The sequence below is a fragment of the Ornithorhynchus anatinus genome, chromosome 1 (genome assembly GCF_004115215.2).
Source record: "Ornithorhynchus anatinus isolate Pmale09 chromosome 1, mOrnAna1.pri.v4, whole genome shotgun sequence".
In the NCBI taxonomy this organism is placed as follows: Eukaryota; Metazoa; Chordata; class Mammalia; order Monotremata; family Ornithorhynchidae; genus Ornithorhynchus; species Ornithorhynchus anatinus.
Window position 1 is genome coordinate 7700502 of NC_041728.1, and position 17264 is coordinate 7717765.

The 17264-nt window shown below is 51.4% G+C and overlaps 1 protein-coding gene across 3 annotated transcripts in view; it reads right to left on the bottom strand.

The window, feature by feature from the left end:
- Positions 1 to 17264, bottom strand: part of SLC38A9 (solute carrier family 38 member 9) — an 82996-nt gene that overhangs the window by 46309 nt on the left and 19423 nt on the right. For 2 of the 3 annotated variants that reach the window (XM_029061160.1, XM_029061164.2), the window contains 8 exons: positions 15361 to 15493; positions 13743 to 13864; positions 13551 to 13614; positions 13091 to 13184; positions 8750 to 8920; positions 5493 to 5552; positions 1979 to 2170; positions 144 to 251 (listed from right to left, as the gene is read on the bottom strand). In XM_029061160.1, the coding sequence (XP_028916993.1) occupies positions 144 to 251; positions 1979 to 2170; positions 5493 to 5552; positions 8750 to 8920; positions 13091 to 13184; positions 13551 to 13614; positions 13743 to 13864; positions 15361 to 15493 (944 nt within the window). Of the gene's footprint in view, positions 1 to 143; positions 252 to 1978; positions 2171 to 5492; positions 5553 to 8749; positions 8921 to 13090; positions 13185 to 13550; positions 13615 to 13742; positions 13865 to 15360; positions 15494 to 17264 lie in introns of those variants that run through there. The other variant, XM_029061179.1, reaches the window with a different exon arrangement.

Consider the following 17264-nt stretch of genomic DNA (forward strand, 5'->3'; position numbering starts at 1 on the left):
ACAGACAAAGTGAACAGGGATCATCTTTAACATCTAGGTGGGCACCACGCCACCGAAGATGGAACGAAGTGCTTACGGTAAAACAAAGAGCTTAGAGACGACAGTCACTTGTCATTTGAATCATTTCACCCGTGGGCTCTTACCCGGTACAAAAAACTCCGTTGGTGAAAGCCAGTGAAATTCCAAATGGAATCCAAGACGAACAGCTTTTAAGGTGACGAGGAAAACCAGATAAATAACCGACACTGTGCCTGTCGAGCAAAGAGGAAAAGTTCATTATTTACCTTTATCTACAGGGAGCTTCCCGGCACGGCTCCGGTGGCTCGCCCCTAAAGAGAAGGAGCATGACCTAGTGGGTAGAGCCTGGGCGGCAGAAGGATCCGGGTTCTAATCCTGTCTCCACCAATTGTCTGCTGTGTGAACTTGGGCGAGTCACTTCATTTCTCTGGGCCTCAGTTCCCTAATGTGTCAAACAGGGATTGAGACTGTGAGCCCCACGTGGGACAGGAACTGTGTCCAACATGATTAGCTTGGATCTACCCCAGCGCTCAGTACAGAACCTGGCACATAGTGAGTGCTTATCCAATACCATTAAAAAAAAATCACTGACCCAGAGGTCTAGGAACTCTAAAAGAGAATCTGGACCTCAACTGAAAACGCCTACAAGATGAGATATCACAGGAGGAAGAAATCAATCAAGGAAGGCAGAAGGACAAAGAGAAAATAGTTAAAGAAGGGAAGGAGTTGAAGGGCCAGGAAATAGCCTGGAAGGAAGAACACTTAAGTGGTCTGTGTCCTCGGCACACGAGAACCTATTTTCCCTGAGAGCGGGGAAAATACCTCCATTTCTCTTGGATCCAGTCCGATGAATCCGGGAGGAGAGAAGATGGGCCAGGTTTTGGGAGAATGAGCTAATAATAATAATTGTGGGTTTGGTTAAGTGTCTACTACGTAGTGGGATGGATACGAGCAAATCGGGTTGGACACGGTCTCGATCCCCATTTTCCAGATGAGGGAACTGAGGCCAGGAAAAGTGAAGTGACTTACCTCCCGTGATAGCTCAGGTTGGACACAGTCCCCGGCCCATATGGGACTCACGGTCTTAATCCCCATTTTCCAGATGAGGGAACTGAGGCCCGGAGAAATGAAGTGACTTGCTCAAGGTCACAGAGCAGACAGGCGGCGGAGCTGGGAATAGGACCCAGGTCCTTCCGACTCCCAGGCCCGGGCTCTATCCGTTAGGCCATGCTGTTTCCCATATAAATCCCTCTTAAAATCTCAACTCCTCCAACACCCTTTCCAAAATGGATTTCCCAGCGCCCTGAGCCAATTCATCCCTTCAGTCAACCCAAACACTTCTGAACTCATTTCCACCCTCTTTAACACACATGCACATATGTCTGCTGGATTTATTTTTGATCTCTCCGGTTGTAAATATTTTTACACGTGTCTCCCCGGTTTAAAAGTGAAGCTCAGAAGGAGCCGGGAATGTGTCACTTCATTATTCTCCGTCTCCCAGGCGCTCGGTACCGTGAACCGTCCCCACTGGGCAAGGAAAGCGTTCACCTACACCGTCGTATCGGAATAACTGATAACGATTACAGGATCGCTTACGATACGTGCGAAGCACCGTTTTAAGCACCGGGGCGGATATAAGATCATCAGGTTGGCCGCAGTCCCCGTCCCCCGCGTGGGGCTCACGGTCCGGATCGGAGGAAGCAGAATTTAATCACCATTTTACGGACAAGGAAACCGAGGCACAGAGAAGCGAGACGACTTGCCTGAAGTCACACGGCATCCAACGGTAGAGCCGGGATGAGGGACCCGGGCCCTTCCGACTTCCAGGCCGGCGCTTTAACCACTAGGTCGCCCTCGACCTCGTACTCCCTCGGGCGCTCAGCACGGTGTCCCGCACATAGTCGGCGCCCGATCCACAGGACTGAATGAACCCCGGAGATCGGCCGGCCGCCCCACTCACCTAGCATGTTGAACTTGGCGAAAAAGGAGGGAGACTTGAAATTGAGCAGCGGCAGGAGGATCACCACCAGGTAAAAGGGCACCGTGTGAGTTTTGCTCCACCACCTGTCGAACTGCTGCGGGCCGGTGTCGTTGGAGAGGATGACCGCCGTGCTGTGGTTAGAGGGCTGGCCGCCGGCGCCGGGACAAATCACTGCGAGCGGGAAGTTTTCCGGTCAGGATGGGGGCTCCCCTTCAGGAAGCAGAGCAGGTGGGCAGCGGACCCCAAGGCAAGCCCCACCTACTGACGTGCCCTTCCCTTCCCTCTCCCTAATCGGCACCGTCTCAGGCCCTCAACCGAGTGACAGCCCTAATCCCCTCCTCGGCCTTCGGGGCCTCCCGGGAGGGGGTTCTGTCCCCTTGGTTGTTTGAGGGTGCTGATTATTCCCCACCCTTTCGTAACGATAACTTGGAAAACCCGAAAATTAAATTCCTGCCCCTGCGGCTATTGCGGTTTTCCAGTTTTTCCGGCTCTGTCGGGGCAAGGAGGCACTAGCTAAGGACTCGTGGGGATGGACACGCAGAGAAAGGGTCGGTGGCTATCTCTGTTCTCCACCAGATGGACAAGGAAACTGAGGCACAGAGAAGCGAGACGACTTGCCCAAAGTCACACAGCAGCGAACGGCAGAGCCGGGACGAGGACCCAGGCCCTTCCGACTTCCAGGCCGGTGCTTTCACCACTAGGTCGCGTTGGCTCTCGACCTCGTACTCCCTCAGGCGCTTAGTACAGCGTCCCGCACATAGTCAGAGCTCGATAAATATGACTGAATGAATGAACCCCAGAGATGGGCCCGCCGCCCCACTCACCTACGACGTGGAACGTGGCGAAAAACGAGGGAGACTGAGTAATCGTGGCCATTTTACTGTCACCCTTACACTATTCCTGACAGATCCCTGAAATATCTCTCTCTCTCTCTCTCACACACACACCCCCCCCCCCCCCCCTTTCCCATCACCTAATTTCTTCCCATCTACCGCTTACTCAGAATTCACTCCTCACTTCTCGCCCTTGTCTCCCAAAACTCTCTTTTTCAGATGGAAATCCTATAAATCACACAGTGAGGGAAAAATAATACGGAAAGGAGAAAAATGTTTCGGGATGGAATCGCCCGCCTCACGTCAACACGGCCTTAACCTTCTCTGTGTACAAGAAAACGGAGGCTTTATCGACTAATAGCATCTTGTCAATTAAAAAGAGCCAACCTGAACCGAGAACCAAGACAATAAGCCAAGTAAGAACGACGCATTTAAAAAGGAAGAATTTCTACAGAGGGAGGGAGCCGGGTCGAATGGAAATGTCCTCGGAGAGGGAGTCAGGAGACAAGGGTTCTAATCCTTGGGCTGTGTGACCTTAGGCAGATTATTTAACCTCTCTGAGCCTGTTTCTTCATCTGTAAAATGGAGACAGACACCCGCCTTCCTTACATCTTAGACTCTGAGTCCCTAGTGGAGCAGGGACTACATTCATTCGATAGTATTTATTGAGCGCTTACTATGTGCAGAGCACTGTACTACGCGCTTGGAATGGACAAATCGACTACATCTGATTGGATGATCCCAAACTGACTCCAGTGCGTAGCACGGAGCGTTTAGTAAACCCAACTAGTTCTTCTATAACGTGAGGTTGCATTCTTAACTTAACTTCTTAACTTAACTTCTCTGTGCCTCAGTTCCCTCCTCTGTAAAATGGGGATTAACTGTGAGCCTCACGTGGGACAACCTGACGAACCCGTATCTACCCCAGCGCTTAGAACGGTGCTCTGCACAGAGTAAGCGCTTAACAAATACCAACATTATTATCATTACTCTTACAGAACTTCACGTTAGAGACATTTCCGATAGCAGTCCGATACCACACGTGTGCACACACAACCCCTTCCTTCTGACATCGTGGCCTGCCGCACCCAAACCGCCTCACGCTAGAATGATCGCAGTATTTGTTAAGCGCCTACTACGTGACAGGCACTGTATAGAGCGCTGGGGTGGATATAGGCAAACTGGGTTGGACACAGTCCCTGTCCCACATGGGGCTCACAGTCCCCATCCCCATTTTGCAGATGCGGTAACTGAGGCACAGGGAAGTGAAGTGACTTGCTCAAAGTCACACAGCAGACAGGTGGTGGAGCCGGGATTAGAACCCATGACCTTCCGGCTCCTACACCGTGCCGTTATCAGAGGGATGTTCCCTGATTCCCTGAGGACGTCCTAGCCGAAGCGGGTAGTGAGGACGCCCGTTACGGCAGAGGTGAGCGCGTCACAGCGAGCTCCTGACGGGCTCCCGGGGCATCCGTACCGAGAGGCTCAGAACTGCGGAAGAGAGGTGCTGTGAGGTAACTTGCCCTCGGGAAGGGCACAGGGTGTTTAGGGTGAGTTACTGGTAGCTCTCCCCTGAGAGGGTGTAACTCCGGCGCTTAGAACAGTGCTTGGCACATAGCGAGCGCTTAACAGACGCCAACATTATTATTAACTGAGGAAACCGTATAGGTGACCCAGAACACGTGAACTGCAACTTCACACGAGTCCTTCTGGGATGGAGGCATAACCCAGAAGGCGGCCAGTGCGACTCCTAGCTGGATGCCACCCACTACAAGTTTACACTCACACCTACCGGCAAGTGGCCAGGAAGAAGCAGCGTGGGCTGGCGGATAAAGCACGGGCCTGAACGTCAGGAAGACCTGGGTTCTAATCCCGGCTCCACCGCTTGCCTGCTGCGTGAACCCGGGCGAGTCGCTTTCTCTGGGCCTCAGTCACCTCATCTGTAAAATGGGGATGAAGACTGGGAGCCCTACCCGGGACAGGGACCGCGTCCCACCTAATTACCCTGTATCTGCCTTAGCGCTTAGTTCAGTGCCTAGCACACAGTGAGTGCTAAACAAATACCTTAAACGATAAACAAGTCACAACTGATCCACTCTTACAAGCTAAAATACAATCCACTGCACCTCAATTCTAATCTCTGTGTAACACTGCTGACGACACACTGTGCCATTTGAATACTTGGGTCAGAAGTAACTTAACCAAGAAGATCACTCCCCGACCGAGGAAATCCCAGTTTGAAAAAACGCCTCAAAGTTGGACCGACCGCCATTCGTCTTGAATGATGGTTTTTAATTTTACTTTTCTTCGGCTTTAAGGCAAAGAATTAATTTAATTCATTAAGGCACCAGACCCAAGTGTTGGAAAAGAGAATCTGCTCGACCAATGTTCCTTAGGCTTACAATGGACCTCGTGATTTGGACGGAATCAGGTTTATGTGCCTTTTCCCTTCTGGGCCACAGAGAGTTTCACTCAAACTCTCTCCGCTAAGAGAACCGACGCCATCAGTTGAAATCAGCTCTGGCAACAGCCTCCTTTTGTATCGCACAGCTTACCAGCGAAACACAGATTTGATTTTTTTTAACCATTACGGTAACCAAAACGAACGTAAGTTTCAACCTTAAAGTCCAATATTGCCCGGTCGGTTATAGATTGCTTACCTCTGTTGCTGTCATTGGTACCGGGAACGGGATCTGTGATATTAATATTATGAACAAAATCTGAAAAGAAGAACAGAATCGAAGACGATTCAGATTCCACAAACTGTCACGCTGGAACTTTCATCTCTGAAAGACTCTGAAGGCTCGTCTAAAGGACTGGATCGTCGTCATTAGAGACGTTGGGTTTTAGTGTTCGGCCATTTACTGACCAGCTGGGATTATTGGCAAAATCACTTCTTTAAAAAAATGGTATTTGTGAAGCACTTACTATGTGTCAAACACCGCTCTGAGCGCCGGGGTGGATTTAGGCCAATTAGGTTGGACCCAGTCCCTGTCCCACATGGGGCTCCCAGCTTAAGTAGGAGGGAGAACCGGAAAACTGAGCACAAAGAAATTAAGTGACCTGTCCAAGGTTGCCGAGCAGCGTGGCTCAGTGGAAAGAGCACGGGCTTTGGAGTCAGAGGTCATGAGTTCGAATCCCAGCTCTGCCACTTGTCAGCTGTGTGACTGTGGGCAAGTCACTTAACTTCTCTGTGCCTCAGTCACCTCATCTGTAAAATGGGGATGAAGACCGGGAGCCCCACGTGGGACAACCTGATTCCCCTGTGTCTACCCCAGCGCTTAGAACAGTGCTCGGCACATAGTAAGCGCTTAACAAATACCATCATTATTATTATTAAGCTTTTGGCAGGGCCCGGATTAGAACCCAGGTCCTCTGACTCCCAGGCCCATGTTCTTTCCACTGGGCCATGCTGCTTCCCATTGATTCCGCCTGACCTGTCCTTTTCGATTTTCCCATCAGTAACAGGGAAATGGAAACAGATACGAAGTATAATGAGGGGTGGAGATTAATAATAGACGATAAATGTGCAGCCATAAAAGTGACAACGTCCAAGGCCCGACATTTGGCCAGGCCTCGGCAAAATCCAGGTTTAGAGAAGTAAACATTTCAATAAAAACGGAGAATATAGGCCTTGGCACGAAGGCACGAATACTACGCTACTTCAGATTCTAGTGATATCAACATTCTGACCCTGATAAGCATGAGAAGGAATGGGCCAAGATTATTATAAATCCAAGATATTCTGAGGTGACCTTAACATGAATGAGAAAACTAAGACAGGCGCCTTCGATTTTGTAATTTTTCCCAGTGACTTTTCTTAGATTCTTCTGCCCAAGTGCTTAATACAGTGCTCTGCACACAGTAAGCACTCAGTAAAAATGACTGATTGACTGAAGTTCCTAACTGCTGCCAGGGATGCATTTTTTCCTTTTGTATTAAATAACAGTTTTGGGAACCGAAGGGGTCCCAACTGGTCATTAACTGTTTTTCAAGACTTAGCAGAAAACAAAAATATTTGGTGTGTTATTTTCCCTTTACTGGGTGAAAGAGTGGCCGCAGTCATGACCACTTCCTACCATTTAACTCTGTAAAATACTATTTTATATGCTATTTTAATACTATTTTAAATACCATTTAAATGCCGTACTTCCCCAAGCACTAAATATAGAGCTCATCACGCAGAAAGCGCTCAGTAAATACTGCTTGAGCGACTGATTAACGAAATAGACTTCCCTTTTCCTTTCAGCCACTTCGATTCGGTACTGACACGTAACACTAGGGCTATTCTAATTTGGAAAAAAGGCGCCGGAACACTGAAATGTAAAAAATTGTTTCTTAATGCTCACTTCCACCCGCCCTTCCGTTCTGGGAACCTGGCCTTTTGTGAAAAAAGAGTCAGACCACAATTCGTAGTCAACGTGATTCATTTCACCCGAGAGTACTGATTAGAACTAGTCTAACACTCAGGCCGAAGACAGCGTGGTTGGCTCGAGGGCAACTGTCCAGGTATCGACTACGAAATGAACAGGGAAGCAGCGTGTCCTAGCGGAAAGAGCACGGGTCTTCTGCTTCTGAGTCAGAAGGTCCTGGGTTCTAATCCCAGCTTCCCCACTTGTCTGCTGGGTGAAATCGGGCAAGTCACTTAACTTCTGTACCTCAGTTCCCTCATCTGTAAAATGGGGATTGAGACCGTGAGCCCCATGTGGGACAGGGACTGTGTCCAACCCGATTTTCTTGTATAATAATGTTGGTATTTGTTAAGCGCTTACTATGTGCAGAGCACTGTTCTAAGCGCTGGGGTAGATACAGGGTCATCAGGTTGTCCCACATGGGGCTCACAGGTTTAATCCACATTTTAATAATAATAATAATAATGTTAGTATTTGGTAAGCGCTTACGGCTGCAGAGCGCCGTTCTCAGCGCTGGGGTAGATGCAGGGTAATCAGGTTGTCCCACGTGAGGCTCACAGTCTTAATAATAATTATAATAATAATGGTATTTGTTAAGCGCTTACTATGTGCCGAGCACTGTTCTAAGCACTGGGGTAGATACAGGGTAATCAGGATGTCCCAGGTGAGGCTCACGGTCTTCATCCCCATTTTACAGATGAGGGAACTGAGGCGCAGAGAAGTGAAGTCACTTGCCCACAGTCACACAGCTGACAAGCGGCAGAGCCGGCATTCGAACCCGTGACCTCTGACTCCCAAGCCCGGGGCTCTTTCCACTGAGCCGCGCTGTATCTACCCCAGTGCTTAGTACAGTGCCTGGAACGTAGTAAGTGCTTAAGAAAAACCATTAAAAAAATAGGTAGATCTATTCGGCTGTCAGGGAAAGGGACAAAAACTCAAGATTTTCGAATTCAGTCCTGTGCTGATCCCGATCACCTGGGGGACAAGAAATCTCTTCTTGACTCAATTTTTCTAGTTGAAAATACTTGCGGCACTTCAAATTCCCAGAGCAGCTGGGAGGACTAGTGAGCAGAGTTTTTTTGGTGGTAATCTTGTTAAAAAAGGGAGTTTTTAACTTCTGCATGTTTTTGATCACCTTGCACTGAAGTTCACTGAATAAGATACAGATACTGCTGCGAGCCTTTGGTGGTGAGGACTCGGTAAAGCGCTCGGCACACAGTGAAGCGCTCAATAAAAACGGCTGATTGACTACGGGATTTGGCCATTCGACGGCTGCATCTGCCAAGCCCCGGCCGCCCCGCCTCACCCAGTGTGCAGAAGACCACACTTCGACGAATCCCAACCTCGGCGTTTACGCCATGACCCGCTCCCCAAAAGTCAACCTGAACCGTCTCCTTCCCGGATACTGAAATTTACCATGGAGACGGAAGCTCTGAAATTCTAACCAGATACGGGGGCCAAAGATTTATCTCTTCGAAAGTGTAAGGACCCGATATAGTACTTACTAAAAATAAACTTCCCGGTGTTGAAAAGGAAATTGGACATAAGCACCCAGTAAACGATCATGGCCCCGACGAGAGACACCAGGGAGAACGCGAGGCTGGACCAATGCCCGAAGGAGCCAAAATAGTACTTGCACACATCAGGAAATTCCCAGACCGAGGTATCGACTGAAGCTAGAAAAAACACAAAAGAAACAGAAACGGCGCAGAGAACACACATTAAACAATGGAAGAAAAGAACAGAGCTCGCCTCGGCGTTTGCACGTGATGATAATAACAAGGTTGGTATTCGTTAAGCGCTTACTACGTGCGGAGCACTGTTCTAAGCGCTGGGGGAGATCCAGGGTCATCGGGTCGTCCCACGCGAGGCTCACAGTTCATCCCCATTTTCCAGATGAGGGAACCGAGGCCCAGAGAAGTGAAGCGACTCGCCCACGGCCGACAAGTGGCAGAGCCGGGAGTCGAACCCGTGACCTCTGACTCCGAAGCCCAGGCTCTTTCCACTGAGCCACGCTGCTTCCCGATTTCCAGCCAGGTTACTGTACGGTGTCGATCCAAACACTAGGGTTACTCTAATTTGGAGAAGAGGCGCTGGAACACCGAAATGTAAGAAATTGCTCCTCGACGCTCACGACCACCCGTCCGGTTCTGAGAACCCGGGCCTTTATAATAAGAAAGATTCAGAGCGATTCCAAACGAATCACAGCGCTACCATCCCGGCAGGCGATCGGTGTCGCAACACTTCACTCACTCAGTCCTGCAACGAACGGTATCTATCGAGCGCTGGCCGTACGCAGGGCACTGTGCTAAGCGCTGGGGAGGGTACTTACTACACAACAGGGTTGGTAGACGAGCTCCCTGTCCGCGAGGAGCTTCACCACACCGTAGTTTAGGGCAAGGTGGTCGTGAACTGGAAGTCTGCACGCTGGTCTTCTTATTTGATGACGATGGTATTTGGTAAGCGCTTACTATGTGCAACGCACTGTTCTTGTATCTTGTATCCAAGATACACTGAGACACAGAGAGGTTAGGTGACTTGTTTAAGGTCACACAGCGGGCAAGTGGCACAGAGGGGATTAGAACTCTTTAGTACTCCAGTGCTCTTTCATCTAGGACACACTGAGCCGTGAAGGTGGGGCCTTGGATGCAGCCTGGCTCAGTGGAGGAGTCAGAGGTCACGGGTTCTAATCCCGGCTCCGCCGCTTGTCAGCTGTGTGACTTCGGACAAGTCACTTCACTTCTCTGGGCCTCGGTTCCCTCATCTGGAAAATGGGGATGAAGACTGTGAGCCCCACGTGGGACAACCCGATCACCCTGTATCTCCCCCAGCGCTCGGAACAGTGCTCTGCACAGAGTAAGCGCTTAACAAATACCGACATTATTAGAAGCAGCGTGGCTCAGTGGACAGGGCCTGAGAGTCAGAAGGTCACGGCTTCTAATCCCGGCCCTGCCACACGTCATGTGACCGCGGGCAAGTCACTTCGCTTCTCTGGGCCTCAGTTCCCTCATCTGTAAAATGGGGATGAAGAACGTGAGCCCTGTATGGGACAGGGACCGTGTCCAACCTGACTACCTTGTATCTACCCCAGCGCTTACAACAGTGCTTGGCACATAGTAAGCGCTTAACAAGTATCATTATTATTACGAAAACTGCGGTGTTTGAGCACTTGCTATGGGCCTATCATTCTGCTCAGCACTGGGGTAGATGCGGGGTAAGAAAAGTAACTGTGGGATTTGTTAAGGATTTGTTTAATAATAATGTTGGGATTTGTTAAGCGCTTACTATGTGCAGAGCACCGTTCTAAGCGCTGGGGGAGACACAAGGGAATCAGGTCATCCCAGGCGGGGCTCCCAGTCTTCATCCCCATTTTACAGATGAGGTCACTGAGGCCCAGAGAAGTGAAGTGACTCGCCCACGGTCACGCAGCTGACGAGTGGCAGAGCCGGGATTCGAACCCATGACCTCGGACTCCCAAGCCCGGGCTCTTTCCACTGAGCCACGCTGCTTCTCTAAGTACCAAGCACTGTAGTAAGCACCGGGGCAGTTACCAGACGAGCAGATGCGGTCCCTGTCCCGCCAAAGGACTTCTAGCCTACTAGGAGGAAGGGAGACCAGGTATTTTATCCCCATTTTACCGATGAGGAAACTGAGGCACCGAAAGGTTAGGCGACTTGCCTACGGTGACGAAAGTCACTCCTGACCGGGCAGCTCTTCTGCCGCCGGAAGTCACCCGAGATGGAGTTCTCGTTCAGAGCCTCCCTCCACCCCTCCGGAACATTTTCCTGAGGCGAATCGAGGCGGGGGCATCTGGTGAGGCACGTCTAGTCTCGGTGCTTCGGGGCACCTCAGACACCTCTAGACCGTAAGCTCTTTACGGACAGAGAACGTGTCCGCCGATTCTGCTGTGGCGTACTCTTCCCAAGCGCCGAGTACGGCGCCCTGCGCACGGTAAGCGCTCGATAAACGCCACTGAGCGATTCGCCTCCCGCCTAAGAAGTGGCCCGGCCAACCCTCTTTAACTGGGGCAAGCCGACGGGTGTTACCCCCGCCGGAAAGCTTGGGAGACGACGCTTTCAGGTAAACAAATCCACCGGATCAACTCCGCAACCGTCTGCAGATCTCACCGGCGGGCAGAGAGCCGGTCCGCCGACTCCGCGTCACTGTACTCTCCCAAGCTCTCACTCCGTACGGTGCCCCGCACAGAGGAAGGGCTCAAAGAACACCGTCGACGGACCGATGGAATGAAAACGGCAACTGCCCGCCGCGGAACTACAGTCTCTCCGGGAACCGTCCCAACCGCGTAACCTGACGGACGAGGACTCTGGCACCTGTCCCGAAGGCGGGGGTCGGGGGGGGGGGGGAGAGCAGGGAGGGCAGCTCGGTGCCGGCGTGAGGAACGCGCCACTGCGGGCTGAGGCCCGACCGAACTCAATTACGCCGGCCCAGACGGCGCCACCCGGAAGCCAGCCGCCGCTTGAGGATATCGAAAACCGGCTGTCTGGGAGGAAAGCCCCGGGTGGCCGCTGAGGGCCGGCTTCCACCCGGGCCGCCCGCCGTGGACGCGTTTACGCTCGTCTCTGAACAGTCGGCGCCGAGTCTCTCTCCGCTCCGGGTCCCGCGGCTCAGATGCCGGGCCAGATTGGACCCTGCCCTGGGAGGGGGGACCAAAGGGGTGAAGGGGGTGTCCGGGGGTCCCGCCGGAGATACGCTCTAGCGATCCTAAGCACGCTCCCGGAAAACAGCGCCCGTGACTCCGTCACGTCTCACGCAGACGCCAGAGCCCACAACATGTGTGACAACCCACGTGTTGATCTGTCTGGTATTCAGAAGGGCCGCCAGCGACCACTCCTACTGCTGAGGGGACCTTAACGATAATAATAATGTTGGTATTTGTTAAGCGCTTACTACGTGCAGAGCACTGTTCTAAGCGCCGGGGTGGACACGAGGGAATCAGGTTGTCCCACGTGGGGCTCACAGTCTTCATCCCCATTTTACAGGTTTCGCAGTTACACTTAACTTCTCTGTGCCTCAGTTACCTCATCTGTAAAATGGGGATTATCTGGGAGCCTCACGTGATTACCCTGTATCTGCCCCAGCGCTCAGCACAGTGCACACAGTAAGCGCTTAACAAATACCAACATTATTATTATTATTAGATGAGGGAACCGAGGCCCACAGTCACACAGCTGACAAGTGGTGGAGCCGCGATTCGAACCCATGCCCTCTGACTCCAAAGCCCGGGCTCTTTCCACTGAGCCACGCTGCTTCTTAAGAGACAGAGCCAGTTTTCCACTTGGGAGAGAGCCAGACAGGGATGGGGTCGGGGGGGGGGTTGTTGAGAAAACGAGCCGACAGAAGAGGCCTGAAGCTCCTAGCTTCCTTCTCTGTCCCACGCTCTCCTTCTCGCCCACAAAACTGAGGTGTCAGCAGTCGGGGGGAGCACCTCACGTAACGCTCCGATCGAGGAGCTTGCGGGACAGCTTGCCAGCCGTCAGAGTCGATTTCTTATTAGCTCTCCCTTCCGAAAGGGTCCGGCATTCCAGATAGAAAGAAAACTCAGCACCCTCCCCCTTGGGACCTGGCAGGAATAACACGAGTCCTCACCTCAGTTAAGGCAATGTCTGCCTTCGAAATCCGGGTCTGGCACCGGGCTTTTTAAGGTGCCAGTCGTGGATTCTTTAAAACCTAAGCAGGGGCGGAGGAGGTCACCCGAGGGAGACTGCGCTGCTGTTTTCCAGCTTTTCACTGGGCAGAGCTAGTCGAGCAAATAAGAGCAGGCCACGCGGCAGATTTCTAATCGAATACTCAAACCGGCAGTGTGACGCGACAGATTAGAGCCTTACTTATCGTTGTCCGTGACTTCACCACTCTGTAACAGCAATAAAGTGTCAGCAGGCCCATCAGCACTATGAGACCGATTCCAGCAGTAAATCCGGCCTGTAAAACACAAATTATTTCCCTGTAAAACCCGGGGCAGGCACGAGGGGGTCATAACGTCCACCAAAAACAGAGCAGAAGCATAAACCGATCCATCAGAGAATCGCGTGGAGACCCAAGGGGTGCGTGAGAAAACCTGGGAGTTCCTGGAAGACGGAGCGTCACCGCCACCGAATCGCCTCCTCGTTTTTCTTGCCGAAAGGTGGGACGCCCAATTAAAAAGTTCCTCTCACGGCTAGATCGCAAAAGGTGAAAACCCGTTTCCTAATGCTGTCAATTTGGGGGGCGGGGTGAGAAATCAAAGCCAAAAATGTCATTTTGGAAACAGTTTTCCCCCGAAAAGGTTGTGGCGAGAGGTTCTCTTACCTGCTTTATTCCCCACGGAATACTCAGTATAGACGTTCCCATCATAGTATTCCAGATCATGAAACTGCAAACACAGGGAAACCGGCGGTTAAAGTCTCGAATGGGACTCTTCGGCCATCCGATTAAAACAACTGCGGTCGGCGTCCCATCCCCAACAACCTGAGCAACGCCCCAGAAGATGACTTTACGCACATAGTTACTAAGCTGCTGTTTTTACCATGACCGTCGCTACAGGTCTCTAGTTTGAAAGCAGAACCTAACGGACTGTAAAAATAGAGGTCTCCGGGGGCCGGAAGGACGTGATCCGGGGCAATCTGGGAAACAGAGCAAAAATACACAGTATCAGCCCGGCACTAAGACAAACTCTTGGCCGCCGGCGATTTCTCTGCACCTCAGGGTGGCCGGGGAAGTCAAGAGGCCCGGGTTCTAATCCCAGCCCTGCCACTCGCCTGCTAGGTGACCCTGGGCAAGTGACTTAATCTCTCTGAGCCTCAGCTTCCTTATCTGACAGATGTGGAGAAGGGATCTGTGTCTGATCTGCTCCCATAGCCCCCGTCGGGCACAGGGTAAAAGCTTCCTTTAGATTTGAAGTTCCTTGGGGGCAGGGATTAGGTTTACCGATTCCACCGTCCCCTCCCAGGTGCTTTGAATAGTGCTCTGCACAGAGCGAGCACTCGATAAATAAGACTGATTGATGGATTAATATTGTTATTATTACTGGAGTTCCGACGTGACAGCTTTGCCAGCCCCGGGATGGTGGTGGTGGTGGGAAATTCCCAGTGTCTTGTAGATGATGCTTTGCTCGAGGGCTTTATGGAGACGGAGGAGTCATGTTGGTATTTGTTAAGCGCTTACTGCGTGCAGAGCACTGCTCTAAGCGCTGGGGTAGATACAGGGTCATCAGGTTGCCCCTCGTGAGGCTCACGGTTAATCCCCATTTTCCAGATGAAGGGAACTGAGGCCCAGACAAGTGAAGTGACTTGCCCACAGTCACACAGCTGACAAGGGGCAGAGCCGGGATTCGAAACCATGACCTCTGACTACCAAGCCCGGGCTCTCTCCACCGAGCCGCGCTGCTTCTACCCGCAAAATAGCAGGCACACGGCCTGAGGGGGAGAGAGAACAGATACTGAACCCCCATTTTACAGCTGAGGTAACTGAGGTCCAGAGAAGTTAAATGGCTTGCCCAAGGTCACACTGCAGGCACGTGATGGAGCCGGTATTAGAACCCAGGTCCTCTGGCTTCCAGGCCTGGGCTCTTTCCACCAGGCCCTGCTGTTTCTCCCCCTCCCCCGATTACGACTTCTATTAATGTCTGTCTCCCCCTTTAGACTGTAAGCTCATAATAATCATAATAACTGTGGTATTTATTAAGCGCTTACTATGTGCTACGCATTGTACTAAGCACTGGGTGGAGGGGAGAGGAGAACACTAGCAAATCGGGTTGGATACAGTCCCCGCCCCACGTCAGAAGCAGAGTCTTAATCCCCATTTTACAAATGAGGTGACTGAGGCCAGAGAAGTGAAGTGACTTGCCCAAGGCCACACAGCAGACATGCCGGGATTAGAACCCATGACCTTCCGAGTCCCCGGCCTACGCTCTATCCACTAGACCTTGCTGCTTCTCAGTGTGGGCAGGGAATGCGTCTTTTAATATTATTACATTAGACTCACCCAAGCTTTTAGTCCAGTGCCCCGCACACGGTAAGCGCTCAATAAATACGACCGGCTGACTGACCGAAAGCTCACCTTTCGAGCCGCCGGTTAGACTGAGATTTACCGTGCACCGCAGTCGGTCCGCTTCCCTTACCAGAGCCTTGTCTGAAGGAGAGGTGAGTCGACTGTAGTATTGAATGCGTTTGTTCATGGCTGAGGCGTGGGGCCTGACTCTCTGCATGTCATTGTTCACGTTCACGATGTTGGTGGGCTCTACGTGGAAAGGCCTGGAGGAGGGAAAAGAAGCCCGAGAGACGGCCGTCAGCTACGCCCGTCGGGAGCCGGGCATTTCGGCCCGCCCCAAACTCCCGCGCTGAGCCGCTGGCACCGGCGGGGGGATGCTGCACAAAGCCCTCATTTTCTCATTCTCTGAGGGAAAGGAGAATTCCACAGAGGTGGCATTATGTGGCCCGCAGAACGCGGCCTTTATCCTCCCGGCGCATCTTTGCTCCAAATGCCCGTTGTCTCATCTTGGGGGACCCGGAATCGGGGGAGCCGCACATCGTCGCAAAGGACTGTGGCAACGGTCGGTTTCTATCCTCCCCAACTGGGCGGCGCCACTTTGGAAACCCCGTCGACAAGCAACACGTCGGCGAAACGGGAAGGGGGAAAATCCTCCTACGGTAAACGATCCAGTTTTCCTTCGGTCCGGGCCGATTCCCCCGAGAGACTGAAGTAGGTGTCTTGGCTCGGTTACCGCACTTCACGCTCTCCTTCGGTTGCAATATTCTCAGCATCTGGGTCCTACGCCGATCATTTACCTCACAGTTCTCCGCTTGGTCTCTCATTCTTCTCTGTCCCGTTCCTTCTCGAGATCCGACTCTTCTTCCATCACGCTGCCCTCAGCCCGCCAATGACTGAGGACATCCTAGCCCAGCTCCGCCCGTCCAGCTTTTTGGGGCTCGGTCTGTCCAGTCCTTGTCCTACTATTGCTCTGAACTCTTCCAGCTCATTTCTAATTTCTAGCAAACAGGTGTTTAAATGGCACGGCAAGTCCTACTCTAATCTCACAGCTGTGGACCGTCGTACCGAGGGCCTTCTGCGGGCCCAAATAAAAATACCAAAAAGAAACAAATAAACCCATGCCCACTTGGACTGCAGACCTTGGAGAAAAAGACTAAGTCACAGCAGGAAGGGGTGATGGGAAGAGGGAGAGGGCACCTGTTTCTTCTCTAGATCTCAGGGCTCCTTGGGTCAGGGCGGGGGGGAATTACAAGAAAGTGGTTAAGTACCTTCTGAAGGGACCCCGGAATCCAGGACATCCCTCGGCCCACTTCACAAACACACACTTTAATGTTCTTCCTTAAAAAAAACTCTATTAAAGTGCTTATAGATCATAACAATATCAACAGCAATAATAATGATTAGACTATCAAAATTTAAAATGAGCAGACATCTACCTTGTGGGAATAAGTACTTATAATCCTGTCCAATGGAGACATAAGAACTTATTTCCTCAAGAACTCGGAGTATGGGCTTAGCCCACGATACAACAGGTCTAACGTTTCTTGAAAATACAGAAGTATCATGGGGTATATTTTCCCGAAGACTTACACGTTAGAAATTAGGATCTGTTCCAGAACCTCTGGAAAAGTAATACGAAGGTCTTAAGGGCTCAGTACAGTGCTCTGCGCACAGTAAGCGCTCAATAAATACGACTGAATGAATGAATAAAAACTGTAACACTAAACGTTAACTAGGGTTTAATTTACTGAAGTAACTCAAAGCTCATCACAGTAGCGATAGATGAAACTCTACCACTAGGCTGCTGTGTGACTTGAGGCAAGTGACTTAATTTCTGTGTGTCCCAGTTTCCCCAACTGTAAAATGGAGAATAAATACCTATTCTCCTTCCCCCTTAAACAGTGAGCCCCAAGAAGGCCAGGAACTCTGTCCTACCTGCTAGGCTCGGATCTACCCCAGCACTTAATACAGTGTTCATTAAGATTGTGGAAAACACCCCCAGTAAGTGACAAAATAAGTTGTTGAACTCGGGAG